We start from the raw sequence: 17,841 nt of genomic DNA, 5'->3' as shown, positions 1-17,841 counted from the left end.
TTTCAGAATCTTTATTAAGGTAGCGTGATGGTCCTGGGCCACCAGCCTGGACCTTGTGGCCTCGGGAAAGACCTGTGTCAACAGGGCTTGCCTCCCTCTCCAGACAGGGGGCTTGGTCACCTCCAGGTCATCGCTACTTCATCCCCCAGCCTTGCAGGATGGAGCAGAGGGCCAGAGGGAGAGGAGGGCGTGGCCCCACCCCAGGCTGTAGCAGCTCCTCGGCCATGAAGATCCTCTAGCGGTAGGATAGGGGAGGAATGCAGCAACCACCAGGGTCACCACCACTCAGGGTAGATGGGCCCCACCACACCCTCTTACAGCTGTACTCAAAGCAATTAATAAATTAAAACAACCTCTTCCTTCAGCACTGCCCCTCCACCCCCCAATCACACAGGAGAAGCTGAGCAGAAAGCAAAGCGAGGAGGTTGGTTCCTGCCCCTCAGACAGAGGCCAGGGCCCCTCCCTCTAGGAGCAGCTGAGAGCATGGATTATGCAGGGGCCTCCAAGTGCATTGAGAGGAGATGTCCACTCTTTCTTCTCACATGTGTCTAGAACATGTGAGGATTCTTCAGAAAGACCCCAATCCAAATGCAGTAACTAGGGAATTCCCTGGCAGTCCAGTGGTTAGGACTCCGCGCTTTCACTGCCGAGGGCCCGGATTCAACTTTGGCAGTTGAGAACACGAGAGCCCCAGAGATAAGGGGGCCCCCAAAAGGAATGCTGGCACATGTATTCTACAGACTTCAATTTCATCTCTGGCCAGCCTGGCCCGCCCCCAGCTAGGACCGGGATGGGGGCTGAGCTGGTCAGATGCAGGGAGGAGGAGGAGCCTGACTGGCCACCCGCCGCAGCTGGCCAGGCCCCTTAGTGCACACTGCAGGGACAGGTAGGACCCGACCCCTTCGGCTTGCGACAGGCAAGTAGGAAGGAGCCCCCTCGGGCTTCAGCTGTGGCATGGTTCGTTCCTGCAGGCAGGGAGGGGGGTGGCAGTGTCCCCTCCTCTGCTGTCGGTGGCCACTCGAGGGGGCCTCGCCAGGGCTACAGGTGGATGGCTGTGACATCTGTGGGAGTGCTGGTCTGGCTGGGCCCCTGGCTGCTGGAGCCCCTGGGGGCTTTGGGCACTGGACTGGGGGAGGTCTGGGCGGCTTCCCTGAGGCTCTCCCTGAGGGCAGCTTCAATCTGCTCCTGACAGGCCCGCAGGCAGTCCTGGGAACAAGGGGGAACGGTGAGGAAGGTCCACGTCCCTCCCCCCATAGCATGTGGCAGCAGGTGCTGGAGGACACCTCCCAGCACACAGGGAAGTCTGGGGAGGTTAGGCCACAGCCCAACCCCAGGAATCAGCTTTCAATTCTCAGAAACTGGCAAGAGGATGTGGCAAGAGGGTGTGAGAGCAGCCCAGCATCTGACACCAAATCCCCCACCCCCACTCCTGCACACCGTTTGGCAAGAAAAGGGTACCCAGGGACAGTGCCCTTCAGCCCGCCCAAGACACTTGCTCTTCTCCAGACCAAGGAAGGAGATAAAAGGCCACAGAAGCCCCAAAAGCAGGGCACTCAAAACCAGGAGTGGAGACGGGGCCGGGAGTGGGGGGGCGACAGCTCCCTCTGCTGGAGGCTCAGGGAATATAGCGCTGCCTCGTGAACTGAGGCCACTTGCCCAGCTGCCCAGCACTCACCACTTCAGTGCCTGTGATCCCTGCCAGCAGCTCTGTGAGCTCATCCCCAGATGTGGAGCAGGCACCCAGGCCTTGCACTGCAGCTCCAATGCTTCCCGTGGCAATCATGGATGGCGGGTACATGGCAAAGGTGTAATCTTGGAAAGAGAGGGGACCATGAGGCAAGGGTGGTTTCAAGGATAACAACCAGCACGCACCTTCTATTACCCAGAAGTGCCAGGCCGTGTGAACAGAGCAGGGGTCTTCTTGAAAACCCCAGCAGCGAGTGGTGTCAGATAGCAGGGGAGAAATGCAGGAAAGGGGCTCTTTACTGGAGAGGGTCGGGTCCAGGGTGGTCTGTAAGTGATCCTGGCCAGGGACCAGGGAGTGAATGAGTCTCTTCCTGGTGTGGACACAAAATCAGGGTTAAGAGACCTGGTTTCTGCTCGCAACTTAGTCACTGTAAGACCCTGGGCAAGTCACTTCTCTCTAAGCTCTCAGTGACCCACCTACATACTTGGGGGGTGGGGGGGTGGTCTCTTGAGATCCCATACAGCTCTGCTGCTTTTCTGTATTGAGACTGGGGGCTCAGAGGGAACAGAATTTTCACAAATAGATTTTGAGAAGAAATTTAAGAAACCAGAAATCTGTTCCAATATTTCAGTTCAAGAAACCAGAATCTCCTGGTTACCGCTCACCCTTCCAAGTCTTCTGATTTCCCCGGCTTGGTAAAAATGTGTTTAGGACCCTTACCTGTAGCACAGAGGGCCAAAAAAGTCTGGGCGTGCTTCTTGACCAAGGCCTGTCGGTCACGGGGCAGAGAGAGCCGGTGCAGAATCAGGGCCAGGAAATCATGGGCAATCACGGCAGCCAGGTCCCACTTGAGCTTCCCCAGGACCAGCACCTCCCAGTCCTGGAGGTTGAGGAAGAGGGTAGGGTCAGTGGCTAAAGAAAGGAAGAGGAGGGAGTAAAGCAGAGGTCTCACAGGGAGGGAAGCGCATCACACTTGAAGGTCAGGACCCCAGTTCTGCTTTTGAATGTAAGGACTGGCACTGTGGCAGGGAAGAGGTGGGGGCACTTGCTTTGAGCCCTATTGATCATTTCCTAGATGCCAGAACTACATGCTTTACAAGAATTATCTCTTTTAATCCTGCTGGGTTATCTTTGGGATCCAGTAATCCAGGCCTTCTCCTGACTTCCTGCAAGGCTCTGAGCACTTCTCCAGCCAGGGTTGAAAGAAAAGACTGCAGCAGCAGATCACCGCCACCATCACCATGAACTTGAGGCTCCTCTGGCACGAAGCAGAAAGATTCTCCATAATCCCAAGGATCTGTGAAAGGGGAGCTCACTAGCCTGCCCCCAACTCAGCATCCCATCCAAGTCCACACCTCTTTGAAGCAACTGGGGTGAGCATGAGGCCACACCTCCTGTGACACAGCTGCTGAGCCAACCCTGAGGTTCCTCAAAGTGGAGGTTGCCCAACCCAACCCACATCCCCTTGGTGGGACATTGGGGTGTAGGGCTGAGATAGAGCACCCCACTCTACCTCTTTGGCTGGAACCCATAGTGCCTAGTGCCATTTGAGTCTTAGGAAGAGAAGTGGAGGCCAAACCAAACAGGATGGGTCCAGATGATCCCTGAGGGATCAAACCATCTCTCTGCCTGCCCTAGCCTCTATACCACTGCTAGGTCCTGGAGGGAGGCTGGGAGCCCCACCCCAATCCACTCATCTGGGGTTCCCAGCCCTGGCCCCACTTCTGAGTTGCACACATGAGGATTTCTTCATTGTTTTATCTCAGGAAGGAACTCATGGGTTTGACCCCTTACTGAGGTAGAAATGGCAACCCCATCCAACCTCTTTTAGGCTCCCAGTCACACTGTCCCTCTCCTGGCCCCACCTAGGTGTCATCCTCTTGAACCTCTCACAGAGCCCCACAGAAAACAGCCCAGCCTGGAGCGGGAAGAAGTTGGGCAGAGAAGCTAGCATTCTACTCCCGGTGCTTGTCCCAGTGGTCAAACTCCTAACTCAGAAGTGAACAGAGGGACTTGCCTGCTGGCACAGTGATTAAGAATCTGCCTGCCAGTGCCGGGGACACAGGTTTGAGCCCGGTCCGGGAAGATCCCACATGCCGCGGAGCAACTAAGCACATGCACCACAACGACTGAGCCTGCGCTCTAGAGCCTGTGAGCCACAACTACTGAGCCCGCGTGCCTAGAGCCTGTGCTTCGCACCAAGAGAAGCCACCGCAATGAGAAGCCTGTGCACCACAAGGAAGAGTATAACTCCTGCTCGCTGCAACCAGAGAAAGCCCACATGTGGCAACGAAGACCCAATGCAGCCTAATTAATTTTTTTAAAAAAAAGAAACCTTTAGGGGAAAAAAAGAAGTGAACAGAAAGCACCTAGCATCCAAGGAAACATCTAGAAGGCAACTTGGAGTGGGGCTTTCCCTGTGGGGAGGCATAGGGTCCTGCGTGAGGGAGGGCAGCCACCTTACCCTGTATCAGGGCAGCCCCTGAGAATCTCAGCCCTCACTTGGCCAAGAACACACCCCTGGCAGCTTCCATCACGTCCCTAACCTCTAAGGCCACCTGAGTGCTAGAACATCCAAATTCTCCTCAACCTCAGTGCAATGCTGAGGCAGGACCTTTCTTTCCTTCCTTCTCTGGGCCCCAACCTTCTCTGTGGCATGAGGATTTGGACTGACTGGAGCTCTCTGAGGTCCCTTCCAACTCTGACCTTCTAGGAAGTCATTGATCGGCATACTCCACCCCCCAGCTCAGGCATGGGGAGGACTTTTGGCCTGTTCTGAAAAACTCTCCTCACATAAAGGCACACACGCCATCCTAATCTTTTCACAAAAAGGAAGTCACCTTCTAGCCTAAACCCCTCCAAACACATCTTGCTCATTAGCCCTGAAAACCAGCTCCACTGGTTTGCCAAAAACTACCAAAAACTAGACTTGCCAAAAACTACCAGATTCATCACAAAGAGCTGTGGGGCCTCCCGGATTCCCAACTCCGGCCTCCTACTCCCATCTCCGAGAGCTACTTGGCAGGAAGAGGAATCCCGTTCCTCGACAAGCAGCACTCGGGGGCCCCAGTACCCTGGCTTCTTGGCCAGCCAATCACAGCAGCCTGCACGCTGCCCTCCTCCCCGGGAGATGGGGCCCAGAGACTCCTCTCCGGGTCAAGAGAAGACTGGGCCGCTGTAGAGCAAGGTGGAGGAAGGTGCCAGCTCACCCGTCTCCCCCCACCCCCGCCCCTCGGGAGACGATCTGCACGCCCTAAATAACCTCTTCCAGATCCAAGCAGCTCCCCCACCTCCTCTCCAGGCTCAGTGGGGAAAGAGAACCGGTGTCTCCCCTGTCCTGCCTCGGGAAGAGCCCAGCCCAAGTTCCCAGCAAGAGGCCCAGGGAGCCACTTCCCAAACCACAGGAGTGACAGCAGCTCCCCACAGTGTTATGAAAGACCTTGGTCAGAGTGGGTGGGCCAGGGGACAGGGCATCATTATCACATCGGAAGCAGCTGCAGCTCAGCCCCAGTCTGTGCCTCAGCTCTGGCCTTTGGCTAAAGAGGAAAAGAAGAGATGATTCCACAGGCCTGAAGCAGCTGCTCAAGTTTCCCAGAGTGAGGCTAGCGAATGGAGAATTAGGAAGGAGCTGTTTCTCCTGGGATATAAAAGGAAGGAAAGAAGGTGGGATGAAACGCCTTGGCCCTTCCTTACAGCAACCCTGGCTATAATCTGCTCTGGGAGGCTTTTCAATCACAAAGTCCACACACTGGGATAAAGACTCAACCAGGGCGGCCCCCCTCCCCCACATGAAGCACATTCCACTCCCCCACTCCAGGGGGGGTGCGTAGGCATGTCCTGCTGCTGCCAATAAATAACTCATGGTGGCTGTGTAAACCCAGAGGCAAAGTACTAGTGAGTGTAGACATGCAGTTTGACTTGTTGCTATCTGGGGGAAAGACCAGGAAGGAGTGGCACCCACTGGAGGTCAGGAGAAGGGGTTTGGTTCACGCTGGCAGTGCAAGCCTGGGCTTGGGGCTACCCTGACTATCACACCACACTGTCCCATCTCTTATCCAAAAAAAAAAAAGCCTCTGCTACCCTCCCCAGGGACAGAAAGCCTCTTGAGGGTCTTAGCTTTCCTTTTCCTGGTAAGTGAGGAGGCAGTGTGTGTTGGAGGGTGGGGAGGATTATGCACGCACCCGCAGCTGGCGGGGAGAGACAGAGTGGTCGGTGTAGATGCAGAGTTTTTCGATGGTCAGGGGCGTAGTCTCGCGCAGCTTGGAGGCCAGCAGCATGCAGACCGCACCCAGGAGCTGCAACTGCGCCTTGCGGGTGGGGACGCAGGACAGGTAGCGATCCAGGTAGTTCATGGCCAGGGGGAAGACTTCCTCCTCACAGCGCTGCTCCTCACACACCTGGGGGAGGGCGCACAGTCACTTCTGGGGCAGAGGCAAAGGAAACGCAGCAGCACTAAAGGGGGGGGGGGGCGGTGCGCTGAAGGGAAGTGGAATAGGGAGCAAGAATCGGGAGGGGGTAGGTGTACTTACAGTGACAAGGACTAATACGCAGGATGCGCCTTCCCCAAGGTGTTGTCCCCCCTCCACTTCCTCTGCGGTGCCTCCTTCCCCCCGGGGGTGGGGGGAAGCGGGGTACGCCAGAGGCTTCCTCCCTTAAGGATTCCAAACTGAGACTGCCCCCCCCCACCAATACCGAGGGTGAGAGGGGACGGAAGAGTCACCCACGGGAGCCAGAGAACTGGGACCTTAAACCCCATTACCGCCACCCAGTGCACACACCCAAAGGGAAGGGAGGAGACGCCAGCGGCTGCCTCCCGCACTTTTCATTTCCCTGACTGCCGGAACAGCGCGCCACCCCACCGCCTTCCCCGCCAGAACCCCGCGACACACAGGAACCGGCTCTGCGGCGGGGGCGGCCGAGCCCAGGGTTTTCCAGGCGCGCTCTCCCTAGAAGACCGGGCGGGGGAGCGAGGGGGGAGACGCTGAAAGAAGCCGGAGGGGAGAGGGTGGCCCTTGTCCCGCTTTTCCGGCCCGAAGAGAGGGTTACTTGGGGTGCCAAACAACTGGCAGTCAAAGTCAGGGTTGGAGAAGGGAAAGAAAGGGACACCAGGGAGGCAGCCGGGTAGGGTGCACGAGTGAAAGGAGTGAAAGGCCAGGCCCCGAGGATCTGCGCCACAGAAACATCTTGCTGATTGTTGTTGGGACCAGGATGTCCCAAGCCGGGGACGCCGGGGTGGCGGGGGAGGGGAGACCCTCCGGGCGGTACCTCCAGCATCCAGTACGCCAGCATCTTCCGCATGTGCGGCTTGATCTCCCTCTGCACACACTGGAAGTAAGAGGCGCGGGGCACGTAGCGCTCTTCCAGGCGGAGCAAGCTCTGCAGGACACGCTGGTCCCCCAGCAGCCGCGGGTCCGGCCCGGCCCGGGGCGCGTGCCGGGTGCCCTCGCAGCACAGCAGCTCCATACTCGGGCAGCGCACGGGCAGGGCGGGAGTGCGGGCTCGCGAGCCAGAACGCAGGCGGCGGGCCGGAGAGCGCGGGGCGCGGGTCTAGTGCTGGCGCTGGCACTGCGCGGCGGAGCCTCAGCCCGCCCCCGCCGCCGAGCGCGCCGCTTCCCTGACAGGCGCCCCGCCCCTCGCGACCGAGTAGCAACCGTGGAATGCTCGGACGTCGCGACGTTCCAGGGGGCGGGGCCTCCGGCGCCCAGACGGAAAGGGCTGGCGGGCGCTCCCCCTCCCCCCGGGCGACCGCATTGGTCCCCGCGGCGCGGGCCGGCCGGCTTCCGGGCGCTCCGGGTCCTTCTGACCACCCGGTGGAGAGAAGTTCTTTCGAGGTGGGCCACTTCCCCACCTCCGAGCCCTCCCATTTTGCTTCTCTGACTCCAGTCGCCCAGGAAGGACTCCAAAGTTTATTTATTCATTCATTCGTCAAACCGTGCTTCGCCCTTGGCTGCTTGCTCTAGGGAATATAAATAATAATAAAACAGCTAGTTCTTAGTGAAGAGTGTTCTAAGCACTTATTAAATCTTCACGAAAAAGCTAGGAGTTAAGTCATACTGATTCTGCGGTTGAGAAAACTGAAGTACAGTAACTATGATAATAGTTTGTCTGCAGCAGAGCTAGGACTGGGAAGCTGACGATCTGGCTCTAGAATCTGTGCTCTACACCATTGCTACTTAAACTGATCCCCAGACCAGCAACATCTTCATCGCCTGAGGGCTGGTTAGAAATGCAGACCCTCAGGCCCATCCCTGACCTGCTGGATCAAAATCTGCATTTCAACAAGATCCCTGGTGATTCCTGTGCATATTAAAGTGTGAGAAGAGATAGTCTAAATCAGTACATTTTAGAAATACAACAGGGTGGAAAGGCCATGGCTTCAAGGCTTCACCTTGTCATTAAATTGGCTGTGTGGCCTTGGACAAACCCTGAAGTCGGCCTTAGTTTCTGTTTGAGGAAAACATGGGCAGAGAAACTAGCTCCTCTTTTTTTCAATCAATATATATATATTTTTTTACCAGTTTCTTTTATAAAAAATAAATTTATCTATTTTTGGCTGCGTTGGATCTTCGTTGCTGTGCACGGGTTTTCTCTAGTAGCAGCGAGAGGGGGCTGGCTTCTCACTGTGGTGGCTTCTCTTGTTGCGGAGCACAGGCTCTAGGCATGTGGGCTCAGTAGTTGTGGCTCACGGGCTTAGTTGCTCCCCAGCACGTGGGATCTTCCTGGACCAGGGCTCGAACCTGTGTCCCCTGCATGGGCAGGTGGATTCTTAATAACTGCGCCACCATGGAAGTCCAAAACTAGCTCCTTTTTGGAGGAGTTTCTTGCTCAGACTCTATATAAAATCTTCCAGTTGCCATTTCTTCTACCTCCCAAACTTTGGGACTTTGCAGTTTGTCCAAAGCTGGATTCCACATGACCAGGAGGCAAACCACAAGCCTCCAGTAATGCTCCAAATGGGAGGAGGCCTTGGGGATCCCTGCCTCTCCTGGGGTCCTCCAAGGAGAGGAGACGCTAAGGAAGCGAGTTACTAGAGCAATGACACCCTATATAAGAGGCAAGCTCTGCGTTAAGCATTTTCTCAATGAATTGTTCTTTTTTATGTAATAATTTTTTGTTGTTTTCATATCATGGAAATATTCATCTGCATTGCAGAAAACAGAAAATACTGATAAGTCACACAAAAAAGGAAATAATAATTACTCACAATTGCACCATCCAGATAACCCTTTAAAATGTCAATGTTTATTTTTCTAAAATTATTCTCTGAATAAACACATATACTTTTAAAAATGAGATCATGCTGCAAAGTTTTGTAAGCTGTTTTCTTTCACTGAAAAGTATACTGTCAACACATTTTCCATCTCATTAAATATTCTTCAGCATATTTTTAATGACTTCCTAGTATGCCATTGAGTGAATAGATCATAATGTATTTCACCAAACCTGTATTGTTGGCAATTTAGATAGTTTCTAGTTCTTCTCTATTAGAAATAATACTGTAAAATATTTTTGTGGTAATATCTTTGTGCACACTCATGATTATTTCTAGAAGTGAATTAATTTCTAGAAGTGGAATTTCTCAATCAGAGGTTATGAAACATTCTAAGGCTTTTGATACAGTTCTTATTACCAAATTTCCCTGCTGAAAGGCTGAACCAATCTAATGAACAAACATTAGATATCTACTTAAAAAAAAAAAAAAGCACCTCTACCAACTGGCGAGATGAAAAGTGGTTTATTAGTAATCTGCATAAATTTTTAAATTCAACAGCTCTTGTTGTGTCAGCGTGAATGTGTGCTGTGTACCTTGTCTGATCTTGCAAGTCGTCTACTCTCTTCAAAAATACAAACAAGAAGTTCCTTTAGTTAACTAATCATTGCATTGCACTCTTTTGTTAAGGACAACAATGAATCTAAAATTATAAAGATCAGATATGAAGTTATGGGGAGGCAAAGATGTTGAAGTGTAAAGGGCTTTTAGGGGGACGAAAAAATGTAGCTTTTGAAGTTAAATACATAACCAGAAACCAGATCTGTCCTGAAGGAAGATGTTTCTTTACTTTCAGAATTATTGAGTAGGACTGTTCAGTTAAGAAGATTGTGCATCTTTGATGAGACAGTAAATCACCAGTATTTTTTACTTTTTTCAGAAGTATATTATTATTTCCCCACATTTTACAGAAAGGGAAACCTGTACTCAGAGTGGCTAAATAATTTGCCCAAGGTCCCAAAGCTAATAAGTGGTAGAGGCATGATTCAACCTAGGGAGTCCGCCTGCAGAATTCATGCTCTTAACTACTTTATTCTACTGCCTCTTGTGCTCCTTCATGAGTGCGAATTGACTTATTAGTTGTTGGTTTACTGAGGAAGGGGAACACCTGCACCCTGTGGAAGGTGGCTCCTGGTGAGCAGGGCCTTTTGAAGGATACTTCTGCCTCGCCCCTAGCTGGGACTGCCATGCCCAGAGCAGAGTCATCCTGGGCCTCCAGGCCAAGGTCAGCTACAAGCCGGCTGTCCTACAAGGAGGTAGGTGAGCTCAACACAGCGCCAAGGCAGAAGAGTTTCTGGAGGGCTGGCTGATCTGCTTGGGAACTTCACCAAGCACCTCCACCTCAAAGAAATAGGGGCTCCCCTTGTATTTTTCATAAAAGAAGAAAAAAAAAGACAAAGCACTGACCAGGGCCAATATGGGGAGGAGTTTCTGCCCAGGTGCATTCAATTAGAAAAAGTTGCTCAATGAAATGGCAAATTAGAGGGGTGGGAATGGAATGTCACAGGCCAGATGAAAAGCCCCAAGGAGGAAGGATGCAATGCTTTCTTCTTCTTCTTCCTTCTCCCACTCCTCCTCCTCTTCAGCATTGAAATGTCCCCATTTGAGAACTGAGGGGGTGGACAAGGTGATGGGTGAGGCCCATCACCCCACAGGCTACATTCTATAGCTGTTACCTTCAGACCCATTGAGATGACAGGTAGAGGCAAGGCAGCCTGGGTGGGGGGCTGGGGCAATGCAGCGGGGTCAGGCTGCTTGTGTTCAAAGCCTGGCTCCACCGTTTGCTCTTTGGTCCAATGAAGATAATAATAGTTTTACCCCGCACAGGGGTTCTGAGGACTAACCAGGCAGAAAGCATCTTGCCTGTGCCTGGCCCATATGAGCATTCAAAGATGGTAGTTTTGCTGTTGTCGTTGTTCCCTCTTTCAAGGAGTACCCTTTCTCCTATGAACATACACCCGGAACCCCTCAGAGAAAAGCAAAATTTGAGGACCAGAAGCCCTCCTTCTGGAATGGCAGCTCCAACAAACTTAGATGATCCAGATCACCGTGTGAAGTACATGGTCAGGGGGCTGGTGGTGAACACTGCAGGGCCCGGGGACACTGCTCTGTCACTCCACCCTCCCTGGCTGTGTGACTTTGGGCAAATTATACCACCTCTCTGTGCCTCAGTTTCCTTTTCTGAAAATGAGAATGATAGTAATGAAACCGTGCTTATGTTGCAGGGTTTTGTTGCTAAGCAAGGCTGCTCGGTTTTGCAACCCTGCTTTCTTAAGTGATTATTAACTTACAGGGGTCTCCCATACTTTTTTCTTTACTTACAATCCCCTAGTGGACTTAACTATCAGTAATACCCCCCCTAAGTGTGGTTGGGAGGATGAAATGCACTCATTCGTGTCAAACACACAGAACAGTGCCTGGCATATGGTGAGCCATTGAAAAAAAAAGTTCATCGTGATTGTGGAATTTACAGGCACAAATTTCTTTATCTATAGGGACTATTTATGATAATAAATGTAATATGATGGATGTGGAGGCACCTGGAAAATATAAAATGCCAGGGATTACTGTAGTGGTGGGAAAGATTTGGCAAATTCTTTGCTTCAGAAGGGATGAAGACGACAAGTGTTCTGGTCAATGAAACAATCCAGTATATGAAAAGTGGTCTAACGTGCCTTTATCGGATTCCTAGTTTTCCGAGAACTGGAGAAACTTATATGAATACTATTTCCCCCCAAATTTTTACTTGGAAATATTTCAAAACTACAGGAAAGCTACAAGAATAGCACAGTGACCACTAACACACCCTTCACCTAAATTCCTACGTGTATTTTGCTGAACTATTTGAGACCTAATTACAGACATCATGACTCCTTACCCCTACGTTCTTCAGCCTGTGTCTCCTAAGAATGCAACAGTCTCCCAGTAACCATGAAACAATGATCCCAATTAGAAATTGCATACTAATACAATACCACAGACAATCTACATACAAAGGTCCCCAGTTGTTCCAGTAATAGCCTTTCATAGCTTTTTGCTTTCTCAACCCAAGATCCATTCGAGGATTGTGTTTGCATTGTTACCTCTTTAATCTCCTTTACTCTAGAACAGTTCCTCACCCTTTTTTAAAGTCTTTGATGGACTTCCCTGGTGGTCCAATGGTTAAGACTCTGTGTTTCCACTGCAGGGGGCACGGGTTTGATCCCTGATGGGGGAACTAAGATCCCACATGCCATGCGCTGTGGCCAAAAAAAAAAAAAAAGTCTGGTAACACTGGTATTTTGGAAAGCCAATTGTTTTAATTAAGCCTTAAACTAAACTGAACAACATTTTTTTTTTTTAGGATTCAGGAGACACTTCAGGGCTTACAGTAATCCAGGTCACTATTTTCAGCATCTGTTTTAAAATATTTCAGATCAGTAATCTCCAAAAGTTTTTGTTCATCTATTCCTCAGTAAAAACTAAGCATACTCTTCCAATGGATACAGAATACTTCATTTATAAACTATGTCCAAACCTGCTACTCTAACATATTATGTACATTACAGAACATACAAAGAAAATGTAAAGAGTAAGACAAAAATACATAGAATAGAATTTTTCACATTTTCTTCCCACTCTACAGTGGAATGTCTTACACCCAGTGTTCGCCATTATTTGTCTATCCAGCTCCCAAGACAGGTTTCACTATTGATCAAGAAACTCTTTCCCACTGAGCCTGAATGGGCCTTAAAAATTTTAACACCGGGGACTTCCCTGGTGGTGAAGTGGTTAAGAATCCGCCTGCCAATGCAGGGGACACAGGTTCGAGCCCTGGTTCGGGAAGATCCCACGTGCCACGGAGCAACTAAGCCCGTGCGCCACAACGACTGAGCCTGTGCTTTAGAGCCTGCGAGCCACAACTACTGAGCCTACGTGCTGCAACTACTGAAGCCCACGCGCCTAGAGCCCGTGTTCTGCAACAAGAGAAGCCACCGCAATGAGAAGCCCGCGCACCGCAACAAAGAGTGGTCCCCGCCGGACGCAGCCAGAGAAAACCCGCGCGCAGCAACAAAGACCCAACGCAGCCAAAAATAAATAAACAAATAAATAAATTTATTTTTTTTTAAAAAAGTGTTAACACCGGGACTTCCCTGGTGGTGCAGTGGTTAAGACTCAGCGCTCCAATGCGTGGGGCTCAGGTTTGATCCCTGGCTGGGAACTGGATCCCACATGCATGCCGCAACTAAGGAGCCCATATGTTGCAACTAAGGAGCCCGCCTGCCGCAACTAAGACCCAGTGCAACCAAATAAATAAATAAATAATTTTTAAAATAATTTTTTAAAAATGTCAACACAGCACTCTGGACAGGGCTACCAAATCAGAGCAGGCACGTGAGTTGACCTGTTTTCTGTTTCTGTTTTACACAGGAGGCTGCCTTCTCGGCAACTCCACACAGATGTCCAATAGGCACCTTCAGACTCAACTTCTCCAAAACGGATATCCTAAGCTTTCCCTCAACAAACCTGCTCCTCGCACCAGCTTCCCCTTATCAGCACATGGCAACTCCATCCTTCCAACTGCTCAGGCCAAAACACTCGGTGTCATTCTTGACTCTGTTCTTTCAAATCCCACATCCATCCATCGGCAGGGCATGGCTCATCTACTTTCAAAATATCTCCAGAATCCACCCTCTTTTCTTCTCTTCCTCTGCTACCTCCCTGGTCCAAATTCAATTCTTTGTCCTAACTGGTCTCCCACATCCAACACATCACCCATTTCTGATTGGTTCTATGTCCAAAACACATCTCCAATCTTTGCCTTTTCTCTATTTCTACGGCTACCACCCTGGCCTCAGCGGCATCATCTGTTGCTTGGATTGGGGTGGTGGCCTCCTGACGGGCATCACTGGTCCACCCTTGCCCCATCCAGTCTAGTCTCAACCCCCCAGGGCTCTCCATTCACTCGTGTGATTATCTCTCACTCACTCTGCTCTGGCCACACTGGTCTCCTTGTTACTCTGGGAACATACCAGGTGTACATGTCCCCTTTGTATTTGCTGTTTCATCTGCCTGCAGTGTTCTGCCCCTTGATGTCCCCAAAGCCCCTCCCTCACTGCCTTTGGGCTTTAACTCAGTCACATTTCTCATATAGCCTTTTCTGGCCATCCTACCCCAACCCTGATTCTCCCTGGGCCCTTTCACCGCTTTATTTTTCTGCTTACCACTAACCACTAACATACACTATACTCTACCTTCATGTTCTGTTTATAGTTTGCCCATTCCCTCACCACCCCACCGAAACCAAATGGTGCCTGGTACACAGTAAGTGTTCAAAACATCTTTTTTGCATGAATGAATGAATGCATGAATGAGACAAGCTGGACGTGAGAAAAACACCAGCACAAGTTGCATGATAAATGGCAACTCACTCGTGGTCAGTGAGGAGCTCTAGAGCACAGGGTCAGTGGGGAGGGGTGGGGCTGGGCACAGTGGACAGCATGTGTTCCCCCCACAAAGCCAGGAGGCTCTGCTTAGCCCCAGCCTTTTGCTACACCGTGGTAAGGAGCCATCCAATTCCTTTAGTTTCCAAGGCACACACATGCTCTATGGGCTGGATCTGATGGGCAGGGAGCAGTTTGCAATCTCTACTCCATACGTTGCTTGTGAAAAGAAACCTCAGGTACTGGCCTGAACCCGTCAAGTCTCTCCTTATCATAAAATGAGAAGACAACCTATATATTCACACATGTGCTTTTTCTCCCTTGTTCTGGCTGCCAGGGTTCTGAATAAATGAGACCTTCCTGTTTGATATTCCTGTTCCACAGCTAAGGGTGAGGTGAGATCTGGGCCTCAGGTTTGGATGGGTAACTTGCTATAGCAAAATACCTGGCAAAGAGAGACTGGTCTTTGGACTTTCAGCTGGGAAGCAAGGAAGCCAGTATTCTTCATTCTAGGCACGAGATAGCCCTGCACCAGCTTAGCATCACGAAAAGTAAGAGAGGCTCTGGAGTTAGGTTGCTGTTTGCCGGTTGTGTGATCTTGGCCAGGTTACTTAACTTCTCTGTCCTAGGCTTCTCATCTGCAAAATGGGGATAGTAATAGCACATACCTCATAGGGTGGGTGCAAGGATGAATACAGAGAAAGTACCTACAACAGCCCCAGGCTCATAGTAAGTGCTCAATAAAGGTAGCAGTGACGGTTAACAATCCACACTTACTGGAACATGCTGGACCCGAGTCAGAGATGAGAAGCCTCCGTTTTAAGAGCTTCCAGTCTGGACTGGATGACTATGGTGATCCTGCATCATGGAGAATCCCAAGATGTCATTAGGACAGAAGACTTATTTACCTGGGCATCTGCAACTCCCATCAGAGGCAGGCAACGTGATCTGTGTGTGATGGGCAGGGTGGGCTGCAGTGGGAGTGGTAGGGGTGGGGTGATCCTGGGCACCTGAATCCCATGAGGCAGCCTACGGCGGAAGAAGTGGGACTGAAGGAGCTCAGAGGGTAGGTGGGGGCATCAGAGGGGAGAGGCAAGAAGAAGGGGGCACCCAGAGAAAGTTTAGCTCCCAACTGTGGGGCACCTACCCACAGTTGGGAATTTTAGGTAGTAATAATAGTAGTACATCCCCCTTGCTAAGCACTTTCTCTTAGCCAGGCACTGAGAGCTTTACCAATTCACTCTAAGAGGCACAGGTGCTCTTATTACCCTCCTATAACAGATGGGAACAGAGAGACACAGGGAAGTTAGGTAACACCCAACACCAGACAGTGAGCAAGTGGTTGTTTTAGTTTGGGCTCCTCAGAAGCCGACTCTGAGACAAGGATTCAAGTGAAGTAATGTACCTGGGAGGTGATTCCAGGAAGCACCTGAAAGAGTGGGGAAATGAGACCCGAGAGGAAGGAAGCCGGTAAAGAATGCATCACTGGGTCAGTTACCACTGTGGGGTAGTGGCACTCAGTCCTTCTGGGAACTCTGGTAGATGATGAAAGGCCCCATGCCTTGGGGGACCTGCTCCTGAGGGGCAGGGCGAGGGAACAGGGACACCTGTCCATCAACTCCTAACAGCCATGGTTGAGGGCTGCTGGGGATGGAGGTGGGTCTGGAATTAAGCACCAGCACTTCCAGCTTTCCTGGGTGGTGGTGGGCATGGCAAGGGGGCCGACAGCCAGAACAGCCGTCAGGCAAAGTCGCAAGGCTGGGGCTTGGAAGGGGGCTGCTGCACCCTAAAATGTGAGGTCCACGGGCATCTGGGTAGAGAGTGTGTGCTACCTCGTCAGAGGTGGGATTCGAACGCAGGCGCCAGGGCAGGAGTTCTAATCCTGAATAACAGTTTTTAACAGTTTTGCGCTCATTCAAAAGTTGTATATGTACCAGAACATCAAACCTGGGGCTTTACCACGCTTCCTTTTTTATTTTTTAAAATTTATTTATGTTATTTATTTGTTTTTGGCTGTGTTCAGTCTTCGCTGCTGTGCGCGGGCTTTCTCTAGTTGCAGTGAGCGGGGGCTACTCTTCGTTGCGGTGCGCGGGCTTCTCATTGCAGTGGTTTCTCTTGTTGCCGAGCATGGGCGCCAGCGCGCGGGCTTCTGTAGTTGCAGCACGCGGGCTCAGTAGTTGTGGCACGTGGGCTCAGTAGTTGTGGCTCGCAGGCTTTAGAGCGCAGGCTCAGTAGTTGTGGCGCACAGGTTTAGTTGCTCCGTGCCATGTGGGATCTTCCCGTACCAGGGCTCGAACCCGTGTCCCCTGCATTGGCAGGTGGATTCTTAACCAGTGCTCCACCAGGGAAGTCCTATCAAGCTTCCTTTTAAGAGACATTATTTAATGAAAAACTGTTAATTTTGAAAATATGAAGTAGACAATGGCAGAGGAGGCACGTGGATGTGGCAGCTGTGAGGACAGCATGTAAATGACAGACAGTTGGGAATTCGTGGAAGAGGAATAAAAGGGCAGAGTCTGGGGAATTCCCTGGCAGTCCCGTGGTTAGGACTCCATGCTTCCACTGCAGAGGGCATGCGTTTGATCCCTGGTCAGGGACTAAGATCATGCATGCCTCGTGATGTGGCCAAAAAAAACCCCAAAAGGCAGAGTTTTGAATCTGAAGACCTCAATTTAAGTCCCAGGACCCAGCTCTGTACCAGCTATAAACACAGAACCAAGCAAGCACCTCAACTCTGGGAACCTGTTTCCCCATCTATAAAAGAGGATAACAAGAGGCCAAACTGCTTAGAGAATGGTTCCGAGACCAGATGTGATAATGCATGAGTTAAAAAGCATGAAGTAAACTGTGAAGTGCTAGGCAAATCTGAGGAGTGATTCCAAGGAATACTGTGGACAACAGTAGGGATGGGGAATCCTACTCTGCCCCTCTTTGTGCCACACGCAAAGTCCCCACTGTCACCACCCCAACTTCGGCCTCGCAAACAGAACCCAGATTTTGTTGTGGTATGAGATGGTTGTTTCAGGGGAGGCCCGACACTCCCCTGTCTCAGAGGTTGAACCTAAATTCTTCCAAACCAAATCATGATAATTCCACAGCTGGTTTAGGAATGGGCAGTTGTCATATTCTGGCCATAAGGTGTGAAGTAAGTCTAATAAGGGGGCTTCAGTAAGTGGGGTGCAAGAGAAAAATAGATTCATTTCTGCCTCAGGTGAGAATGGAGTAAGATGTGCGAATATTTATTGGATGCTTACTATGGGCACTATTCTAAGAGTTTAAAAAACTATTTCATTTAATCCATATAACATTAAACTTCTGAGGTAAAGCACTGCTATCATTCCATCTGACAGAGAGGTTAAGCAGTTTACCCAATGTCAGATAGCTATGGGATCTGAAACCAGGTTTGGCTACAGAACCCACACTCTTAACCATGTTGCTGTGATGCCCAGAGTAGCTGCACC

At 50.9% G+C, this 17,841-nt stretch overlaps 1 protein-coding gene across 2 annotated transcripts in view; it reads right to left on the bottom strand.

Moving 5' to 3' along the window:
- Positions 1-7: 7 nt before the first annotated feature.
- The window catches only part of CCND3 (cyclin D3), an 81,206-nt gene continuing 63,372 nt past the window's right edge, over positions 8-17,841 (bottom strand). Inside the window, exons 1-5 of one of the 2 annotated variants that reach the window (XM_082663761.1) lie at positions 6,953-7,286; positions 5,869-6,084; positions 2,408-2,567; positions 1,676-1,812; positions 8-1,206 (exon numbers count right to left, since the gene is read on the bottom strand). In XM_082663761.1, the coding sequence (XP_082519887.1) occupies positions 1,039-1,206; positions 1,676-1,812; positions 2,408-2,567; positions 5,869-6,084; positions 6,953-7,150 (879 nt within the window). In that variant the 5' untranslated portion in view covers positions 7,151-7,286 and the 3' untranslated portion in view covers positions 8-1,038. Of the gene's footprint in view, positions 1,207-1,675; positions 1,813-2,407; positions 2,568-5,868; positions 6,085-6,952; positions 7,287-17,841 lie in introns of those variants that run through there. The other variant, XM_082663762.1, reaches the window with a different exon arrangement.

This window comes from Grampus griseus (assembly GCF_964374135.1).
Source record: "Grampus griseus genome assembly, chromosome: 10".
NCBI lineage: Eukaryota > Metazoa > Chordata > Mammalia > Artiodactyla > Delphinidae > Grampus > Grampus griseus.
The sequence above is the reverse complement of the archived record's forward strand: the minus strand, read 5'-3'. Positions and strand labels throughout refer to the sequence as shown.